This window comes from Equus asinus, chromosome 23 (genome assembly GCF_041296235.1).
Source record: "Equus asinus isolate D_3611 breed Donkey chromosome 23, EquAss-T2T_v2, whole genome shotgun sequence".
Taxonomy (NCBI): domain Eukaryota; kingdom Metazoa; phylum Chordata; class Mammalia; order Perissodactyla; family Equidae; genus Equus; species Equus asinus.
Genome location: NC_091812.1, coordinates 37,051,124 through 37,061,450, shown reverse-complemented (window position 1 = coordinate 37,061,450; position 10,327 = coordinate 37,051,124). Strand labels below are relative to the sequence as shown.

General features: G+C 41.3%; 1 protein-coding gene across 4 annotated transcripts in view; it reads right to left on the bottom strand.

Moving 5' to 3' along the window:
* Positions 1 to 4,487: 4,487 nt before the first annotated feature.
* VLDLR (very low density lipoprotein receptor) overlaps positions 4,488 to 10,327 on the bottom strand; it is a 29,038-nt gene continuing 23,198 nt past the window's right edge. For 2 of the 4 annotated variants that reach the window (XM_044756611.2, XM_070496093.1), the window contains 7 exons: positions 10,173 to 10,312; positions 9,718 to 9,859; positions 8,717 to 8,863; positions 7,727 to 7,810; positions 7,267 to 7,347; positions 6,019 to 6,188; positions 4,488 to 5,142 (listed from right to left, as the gene is read on the bottom strand). In XM_044756611.2, coding sequence (XP_044612546.1) covers positions 5,107 to 5,142; positions 6,019 to 6,188; positions 7,267 to 7,347; positions 7,727 to 7,810; positions 8,717 to 8,863; positions 9,718 to 9,859; positions 10,173 to 10,312 — 800 coding nt within the window. In that variant the 3' untranslated portion in view covers positions 4,488 to 5,106. The remainder of the gene's footprint in view (positions 5,143 to 6,018; positions 6,189 to 7,266; positions 7,348 to 7,726; positions 7,811 to 8,716; positions 8,864 to 9,717; positions 9,860 to 10,172; positions 10,313 to 10,327) is intronic. The other 2 variants (XM_014846751.3, XM_070496094.1) reach the window with 1 other exon arrangement.

The following is a 10,327-nucleotide window of genomic DNA, read 5'->3' as shown; positions in this document are numbered from 1 at the left end:
GATCCAGTCCTGGAGTTACAGCATCATCATTCAGTTGACACAAGTCACAGTTCTTTCTGTCTTCTTGGGCAAGTTTCTCCTTAAGAGAGCCATAAAATGTAAGATTTGTTGTGTTACAGCTTGTTTTCCTCAATTATCTTTATACACAGAAATGAGGTTGCTTGTTTATAAATTCCTTTAAGGAATCTTCATCTTCTACTTTGCAATGCAGTAATCTACTTCTGCTTCACATAGATGGCCAAGGAAAATAATTCTGGACCTTCCAGCATCTTGTAGATACGACACGTAACTAGCAAAGTTATTCAGTGCTGACCCGATGTAGTGCTAACATTACACTCCCAGTATGCTGCCATATTGGAAGCCAGCCGTTATAGGCACCCGAGACACCTGGGGAACTGCTGAGGATCCTAAGGTTAGTAGTAAATGGGAATCAGCAAACACAAATGTGACATCCAACTTAACCTTGACACAGCTCTGCCTTTTTCTGAGAAGAGATGGCGGTAAGCACAGAGATCATCCATTATTTGTAGCCTCAGTTTTCACATCTATGAAATGGAGATAATACTTACCTATTCAGCTTGTTGTGAAGATCAAATAAAATACATGAGAGCATTTATTTAGCATGTTATTAAGCATATGGTAAGAAATTAAGGGAAGATTCAAAGTGCTTTAGCTGCCATCCAAAGACTGCAGGCCCCCAGATATTTGTTTCTGTGTCCCAGGCAGTAAAGTCAAAAGGTTGAGGCAGAAATGTACCTTTAAGCCTTTTTAACTATCTAAAGGTGATATCACTACCTGAATTTCAGGCTTAGATCTCATCAGACAGGTATAGTGGAAAATGCTTGGGACAAGGTCTAATGTACATTACAGTCAATAATGAGTCAAGTTGCCTGTAATTCTCACTGGTAAGGTCACTTGCCAGTTTCTAGACTGTGCCACAATAAATACAGACGCTATCACTGAGGGATATTTAGCAGTGACATTTGCCTTGCACCTACTAAATGCCAGATGCTGTGCTGACCTCTTTGTGTGCATTCTCGCTTAATCCTTACCATGTCACGGCGAGCTAGTCTCTGTCATCTCCATTTACAGAGGGGATTAGTAACTTGCCCAAGGTACCACAGGCGAGACTGACACAGAAGTCTGTGTTGTTAATAAGACTTTTCCCATCAGCACAGTGAAGAAGGAAACTGCTTTTGAGATACCATGGGGTCACCTGCAGAGCCCTCACCCCCACCCTCAGCCTGTCTTGCTCTTGCCTCAGTGTCCATGGATGGAAGGAGATTTACAAGGGGGCTGTCAACGGTGCCACTTTGTTCCTGTTTCTCAGATGAAGCAGGCTCAAAACCGCTAAACAGATTCAGGGGATGCATACAGAGATGAGAGACTACCGTGATCTGTTTCTTAGTACCTTACGTATGCATCCTCAAATTTCACACGCCGGACCTACTGCTAACTCGCACGTAGCTTTTCACATGTGAAGGCAGACAGGAATGAGGTATGAGGTACAAAGAAGGCTGATTACCCTTCACAGGAAGCTATTTTGAGCTGGATTTGGATCTGAAATCTTCCACGCTTGCTTTGAGAGAACTAAGTCCAAAAATGCCATTGTTTAATCTTCAAATTCACTCCCCCTTGTTTTTGGAAACAAGATAACTTTGAAGACATTTTCTACTTTTAAGTATTCCTGAACTTCCACAGTTTAGGTCCATGATGACATGGACATACAATTCTCAATTGTCCCAAAGAGACAAGCTGAACACTTGATTATGAAACTGCTTTCAGTTCAATTCAGGGATCAAGATGAGCAGAACTGCCATCTTCATTCTTGGACCTAAGTCATCATAGCAAAAGTGTCTATGCTTTTTGTGAGTTTCCTCGCCATTAAAAGCAAGCATTCTAGGTCCCATTTGAGTTCAAAACAAGAAACTGCTTCACTAGCTAAGAATTCTGGGAAATTACTCCAGTTAGACAACATGATACAGGAGGTACCCTCCACTAGGATCTTTTGGTTGGGGTGAAGATAGTTAAAGTTTTTCTTAGTGAGGTCTTCCATTTCTCAGTGTTCTTAACTGAAGAGAGAGTCCTTTAAATACCCTATAGTTTTGCTTCTTAAAGCCTGTCTATGTTTTGAGAAGGGCTATCTGACTTCCTAAGATGTAAGGAACAGAAACAAGGGCCAAAGTTGAAGCCTCAATTTTTTCCCCTTGTGTTCATGAAGAAAAGAACACCATAGGCTTGGAAATGATACCAAGGCTTTAAAATAGCAGTAGGAATGTTTTAAGGGAGCTGGTTGAACAACTGGACTATTTCTTGCCAAATAGCTTGCAAAGGCCACTTAAAAATTTGGACTCAGGGACTTGGCTGGATTTCTCTACCAAGGGCCACAATTCCTTTTATTCATCTATCATCAATTCTTTGTCTCAATTCCTAAAGTCTCTGGAGAACCCACTTTCGGTCACTTTGTATGACAGGCTCATTTAACTCCAAACATCATACTTTAGTGTTTGGTAAACTTCATATTTCACCTCTTCATTAATTCTCCTCTCCTACGTTAAACTCTAGAGGCACAGCAACCTTATGGCAACATGTTTCACACGGGATTCTTAAAGTTCTCGTTTGGGTACTGAAGCCCGAGGCTCTAGTCCCTCATGAACTATTACTGCAAGCTGAATTGACTAGCCATATAACCATTCTGATTTCAGTAGAAATACCTAGTTACTTTATCTCTTCAAGTGAGTTTGTACCTCTTAAGTTAGAGTTTCTGTCCGTGGCTACTTACTGGGGAGGACAAGGTAAAAGAATGAGATGCTTTAGACTCTCTAAAAGTTGGAAACTGGGACCCAGAACGTGAAGGAACACACTAGGGACTGGAATCCAAGGAAAAATGGAGAATCATGCTTGATTTTGTTCTTAAAAACTGTGACTTTGGACATTTTAGTTGACTAACACTAACAAGTATAATCCCTGTAATGGGGAAACACTGCTATCTTTAAGCTTCCTAGGAGGAAATTGTATATTGCTTAATTGAAAAAATAAATCAGAGGGTTTTGTACCACACCAGGGTCAAAGTACCAGTCAACCAAATGGCCTTCAGAGTTTAGATACAATGAATGCTAACCTACTTATCACACAGGCACTTCGGACACCCCATGTCAGCAGGCCACATCCTGTTTAGTGTAACGACTATCTGAAGAGGAAGCAACAGGTGGACAGCAGAGTCCTACCTTCGTGACTACAACCTTGTCCTTCTATATGCTTGACCTCCACATGTCCCACAAAAAGCGCCTATGCCTGTCTTTTCACTTTCATCCATTTGACCCAACTCACAAGAAGGTATTTATAATCAAAATGACAGAAGTGACTTCTTCATCTAGGATTATTGATCTCTTTGCCTAAGCCACAAGGAAGATGTTGACTGCCTTATTTATAGTCCATGTGCAAGTGGAATATGAAATATCCACTGATCCATTTAGCTGCTCAAAACATCTTCTCTTCATCTTTTGCTACCGTATTGGTCGTTTAATCCCGAGGAAATGTTGCACCTTCAGCAGTGGACTCCCTACCTTACTTTGGATTTAAAGCATCTTCCCAGGGCTTCAAGCCTTATATGTTCCTTTGTTTGCTGGTATCCTGAGACTTTAGAGAAAAGAAGTATTGGCTCATCTGATGGAAAACTTACTAAAGCCCCATGGTACCTTTTCTCTTACCCAAATTCCTTATCTGCTTTTCATACTAAATGTTTCAGAAATTGTCCTTAGAAGGAATCCATCCTATGCCAGCCAGGCTGAAAAATTAGGAGATATCAGATTCTCCATGAAGTCACACTAGAATAGTCGTTTTCAAACTTTAGTTTACATCTGAATCACCTGAAGGGCTTGTGAAAATACATTCCTAGACTCCACCTCCAGAGTTTCTGATTCAGCAGGTCTGGCACGGGGCCTGAGAATTTGTATTTTTAACAAGCTCCCAGGTGATGCAGATACTAACCCTAACCCCACTGAGAACCACAACTGTAGATTGTTCAAGAGTGCCACTATTACCTCCCTCGCTCTCTTTACGGTAGACTATCTAGACTTGTAAGAGAAGAAAGTCCTTTCCCATGCCTTAGAAAGAACGTCTCCTTGAACTGTATATAATGATAGAACATGCAAAACAGAGACTTCAGTGTGAAGAAGAATTAATAGAAACCTTAGCATATGTTTCCAGATCAGGAAACAAATTAATGAGAAGAGGAACTTTCCTCTTAGCAAGAGGAATTCTTGGGACAGGCTAAGCTAGCTTCTTTTACAAAATAAGATTTATTTGGGGGAAGCAAATATTAAGGGGTACCTTGTTCTTTTAGTACTTGTTTGTAAGAGAAACTGGCCAAATGATAGGCTTAGTTATACAACATCAAGATCTATAGCTCATATACGTTGTTAGTAGAACACTTGATACTACTCAGGCTGTTTATAAAAGTCTATCCTAGAGGAATAGGCACAAACCATGGTTAAGCTGCTTGGTTTAATTTTTTTAGCACTTGGAAAAAAAAATGTACAGTAGTTTGAACACTCAGTCTTTGCAAACCTCCATTGAGGTCAAAGATTTCATTCATACGTACAAAATTAGTTTACAAATTTTTTGGCAATTTCATCTTAGTAACCCGTTTTATCCTATTGCCATTGTCCCAACCATTGAAAAAGTTTACAATAATTTACATAGAAATATTTTCAAAGTGCTTAAGAATAGTGATTGTTCTCTGGGATATTTACAGATGGCCTATACAATGTATGTACAGGTGGTATACACTACAGCACAAGTTTCGTTGCTGGAATATGGCTTTCTAGGGAAAGTGCATATTTGGCCAGAGGTGGCAATACTGTCTAGAAATTCAAGGGTTACAGATACTTGGTAACCACATCCAAAGCTGAAGTAGAATGTGGACAGGAATATTTACAAAAGTAATATAAAAACAGTCAAGTATACAAGCTTGATCCACGCAAAGATATCTTGACATTTCTTCCAGGCTGGAGGAAGAAAGAGACTTCAGCTGCTGGCTCGGTTACCGTTCCGAAGTGGGGTGTTATTGGTTTAGACCTCAAAGGTCAAGCCTTGTCTCAGAAGTCAAGCTAGATCATCGTCTGTGCTTACAACTGATATCTGTGGAAAAGAAAAAGTGGGGAATGAGCTTGGTGGTCACTCATGGGTACCAACTCCAGTCTCTAAGATGGACCCTGCTTTTGAGGTGGTCATTCAGAGACCAAAGGTGCACAGAATGGAAGTCCGATGCAAAACAGCATTGAGTTGTTATCACTAATGCATTTTAATTTGAATTCAACTGTATCTACCTGGTAGAGAGAGAAAACAGTATGACTGATTCTGCCTGTTCTATTTAGTGATCTTAAGTCTGGGAGAAAAATGTCGAAAGAGATGTGTGCCATGAATTGGTCACCATTCTTTGTTTGAGAGAGCTTGAGAGGGAGTACTGAGCACTTGTCTTGTTCACCCTGTTCCCTAAGTGAAGGCCAAATACTCCATTTGGGTTTCAACTGAGGAATAAATAACTGACTCTACTGCTGAAAGAAAAGCTAGCTATACTAAGCAGGATAGGCCACTTTCAAGCATTTGGTAATTTTGACTAAACGAATCTTGGTCAATATACTGACTTTAAGCCAACTCCCCTATATATGATATGCTAATTTACTTTTAAGTATCCAGTAGGCAATGGATTTAATAGTTCAAAAAGGAGCTACTTAGTTCCCGTTAACATGTACATGTTGTTTCTATAAACAAAAATATATCAAGTATGACCTTAAGTTGACTTACTTGTCATTCTGTATGGGTCAGCTGCTTATCAACTGACTTAGGCTCTAACAGACTAGACTGTCTAATTTCCAGGTAGTAGATGACATATCTGGTGGCTCCTTGATCCTAATGGCTCTTCCTAGCCCAGGCAGTCATAGCTTGAGTTAGTGGTCTCCTTTCCAAAAAGTCTTACTGCAAGCCATGGTGTATAAAGACACAAAGCTGACTTACTGCTGGGTACGTGTGTCCCACAGAAGCACTGTGTCTACCAATGTCTATTGACAGGTCCTCTTCAGTGGTCTTCAAGTACACAGGATTGTCGAAGTTCATGCTTTTCATGTTCTTGTGTTGCCAATTCCGCCACATCAAGTAGCCGCCTACTGCTGCCATTGCTAAGAGCACTGAAAAGAAAACAGGGTGACTAAGCAAGATCTAGTCAAAACATACGAAAAAGATCCTGTTTAGGGATCCATGACAGTTGATATTAATACAAGTTTCATGTTTTATGAAGCTGGAATAACTAGATGTGAGAATATAAATGGGCCAGGAGCTTGAAATAAGTTCAGACCCACGATTAGTCTGTGGACTGGTGCTGAGGTGGACACATCCATCTGGGCAAGTGCAGGGTCCTGGGCCCTTCCCCAGGCTGCCTGAATTAAAATTGCAGAAGCTTCTGGAGAGTTCAAGTGGTCCTGATGTATTAGCTAAGCTTGAAATCCAGTAATTTAGGATAAAGAGGCCATTTATAGCAAAGTGCCTTAGAATTGACATGTCTAATAATTGCTTTAGAGGTTCTTTTCCCTAGCTTTGAATTTTTTTTTTAAAATTTTCTGAGGAAGATTCACCCTGAGCTAACATCTGTTGTCAATCTTCCTCTTTTTTGCTGAGGAAGATTCACCCTGAGTTAACATCCGCTGCCAATCTTCCTCTTTTTGTATGTGAGCTGCCACCACAGCATGGCCACTGACAGACAAGTGGTGTAGGTCTGTGCCCAGGAAGTGAACCTGGGCTGCCAAAGTAGAGTGTGCTGAACTTAACCACTAGGTCACCAGGGCTAGCCCTGAAAATTCTGAACTATTTTTAATTTACCCTCTACAAGTCCTATAACTCCTCAAGGAGGCATTTAAGCATTTGTGTATTGCCTCTGTATTCAAAGGGGAATAGAACAATGCTCTTGACTTGAAGGGATTTATTGTGAAAGAGGGTAAGTCAGGCTAGTGACTCTGAAGTAGAAAGCAATAGGCATCTTCCATGTAATAGTTGAGTATTTATCACTGCCGGTCACCATGCTAAGGATACACTGAAGGGAAAGGTGTGGACTCTACCGTGCCGTGTTGGGGAGGGAGCGAATGTAATTCAGTATCCTGAGTGCTATGACAATACAGGGGGCCGTGGGAGGGGTGTCTCTAGATGAACTAGAAATGCCCAGCTGGTATCTAAGAAGCTCGCCGGATCCAGATATGTATGGAATCTACTTACAGAGGGGAAGGATGGCCCAGGCAGCAGAAGTCCCTTTTGGGGGAACGCTGACCTCTGACACTGCTGTGGTCACGTTGATCCCTACAGGGCAATAAAAGACATCAGTTTAGAAGGATCTGAATTCAGACTTAAAAACTGACCCTGCTGGTAGAGAGCCTCATGCCCTTGCATCTATCATTGATGTTCAGAATCTACTACAATTGTGTACCAGGAAGAACAGGTCTAGAAGTATTTGAGAGTCACGTGCTATAATAGCCATTTCACTAATAGTTCTCTAATAGAAACCTTCATAAGTCAGGGCAGACTAAGATTTGCAGGTTCTAAGTCTCTGAAGTTGAAATGTAGGTTACCAGTCAAGGGCAGAACTAGTAGTTAAAGGCTGCATTAATTATTTAAGAAATAGATACAAAGAGTGTGGCTGTTAGTTGAGATTAACAGTTTGCAGTACTGAACCCAATACCTCCAGGAACTAGTCCACTAGTTGGTGAAATTTCTGTTGGGTTGGTATCTTTTGTCTCACTGTAAGTCACAGTAGTTGCAGTACCTGAATTATAAAAACCAAGAACCTGGTTAATGCCAAGGTTCCAGAGAGGCCAGCTGTTGAGTCCAGACAAGCCATGTGATAGGTTATGATAACACCACCGGAAATACACAAAGCACTGCTGAACTAAGTTGCCTGGTGGACATGTCAAGACTGAGAGAAATAGCAGTCTTTGTGGAAAACCAGATAAACATGAGGCTTTGGGCAGAACAGTCAGCATTTGGAAGTTGACAATTCAAAACGATGCACAGCCACACTTAATGACCCCTCTGCAATGTCTCAGACTCCTGGAAGTTATAAGAAATGCATTTTACAGGCATTATACTAGGCATGCTAGTTGCAAGGGTGTCTTGCAAGTACTTTCTCAGTAAACTGAGCTAGTCCCTGCAGGGACCCGGTATTAAGCTAATAAAAACCTCACAGTATGAGTTCCTTGCTCACATGTGAGTTTAATTTTCCACTTAATCAAAAGCTAAGAACAGAAGACAAAAATGCAAGTTGGTTTAAGTGAGTTTAAGATATTGTCAACCACTGGGGCCAGGAGGTTTCCAGTAACCATGGCCTTCTTTGAGCATAATTTCAGGCCTCTCTCTTTGGAGGAAAATGTTAAGACTTTGTTTAATTATCTGAAAGTTGGCTAGCTTAGTGCTGTTATGGGACTAATTGGTACAAATCAGTACAGTCACATTGATACTTTACCTATAGACTCATCTAATGTTGAAATGAGTTAAAAGTCAGTTCTGAATAATAACATGAACACCTGGCATGCAACGGTAACAGATATGCTCTCTAATCTATTCCAAGAATTAGTTAAAACCGAGTTCTTAAAATTCAGGTAGTTTTTATAGCTAGTGTCCTATTTGATTGTGTTGTATGTCCTGCTTGTGGCTGAAAAGTCAGAAGCCTTACGTTGGCACTGCTGGCCATTTTCTTCCAGCTTGTACCCATTGGGACAGGAACAGGTATATTTTGGAGAGTGATCATTAATCTGTGGTGCTGGCAGGCATAGGTATTCACATCCTCCATTCTCCATGTCTTCTTCACACCAATTTTTACCTATTCAAAAATAAAAGTCCTTTAAAATAGGTATTCCAGGGCCTGCTATACATAAAGCCCTGTTCTAGATTCTGAAGACATCTGTCCTTGTCCCCAGGGAGATTAAACTTGTGTCCTGTGTCAAACCTTCAAGTTAAATCAATACCAGTAAAGAATAAATATAAGGGTACATGCAGCATGCTCTAAGGACATGACAGATCCAAAGACCCTTCTTGGATGTAGAGTAAGAGTTATGCCTTAAGCAGATGGGTGTGAGGGAACTGAGCGGGAAAGGAGGTGAGTGACCAGCACTGGCACTTGCTATTGGTCCAAAGCTTATAGCGAAGGCTCAGAGGAAGGAGAGAAGCATGTTCTCCTGGCTTTGTGTTGCCTTGTTCCCACAAAGTGGAAGGAACCCAGCTATAGGGAGGTTTCAGGGTTTCATTTAGATAGAACCAGTCAAGTATTTTGGGCAGGAGATGATAGGACCAGATGTGTTTGAGGATCTACATGATTTTATGTAAGGTGTGTCATGGGCAGAGATAGGAAAAGTTTGTGGCATAAAAGCTACTTCGGAGGCTAGTAAATAGTCTTAGCAAGAAGGAATAAAGGCCAAGGGGATATGGAAAACACTAAAATAAAAGACTGAACATTGAGGGTTGGCAGGGAAGATACGAGCTGTAGTTCTGAAGGTCTTTTGCTAGGAAGTCAGAAATAAAATATACCAAACACCAGGTTTGAAGCGTCTGAGGTAGGGTACAGGAGGGAAAAGTTCATGTGAGAGCAAGCTGAGTCAAAGAGTTCCTTATACCCAACAGGTAGGTCATGCTGCTGCCCTTAAAGTAGACATTAAGGGCTCTGCTTCTCCACGTTACCTGCTGGCTGTACAAGTTCATGGTACACAATGATGTCTTGGGCATCGTTAAGGTTGTTAACTAGAGTGGCCAGCTCCGATCCAGTGAACTTATTGGCACCATAGACGGCTTCATTCTCCCCGTCTATCCAATAGACACGATCCTACAACAGAACCCCCAAATTAGCATGTCCACGTAGGGTTAACCCAAGTCAGTATCTAAGGTCGTCATTATTTAGCGGCAATCTAATAGACCAAGTTGATTTAAGGCTGGTCTGGGACATTAGGCGGAAAGCTGTAAGATGAGCAAGTTTGGGTTTCTTATAGTGCTCCGAGGAATCAGTAGCTACTTCGTCCCTGGTTTTAAGTGAAAGCATGCTCCTCTGCCCTTCCCACCTTCCTGCATGCCTGTTCTTTCTCCTCAAGGTGCCAGAGTAACTCAAAGGTATACACTTAGATGTGAGACACACGTCTTACCTCAAATATTGTTAGTGCGAGAGGATGAGCTAGGAACTCCAGAGACTTCAGCACTATCCGACGATCTTGGCCATTCAAGTCCACACTGGATAACATATGCAACTTAGAGTCAAGCCAATAGAGGCGGCTCTTTATAAGGTCTAGATAGGAAAAGA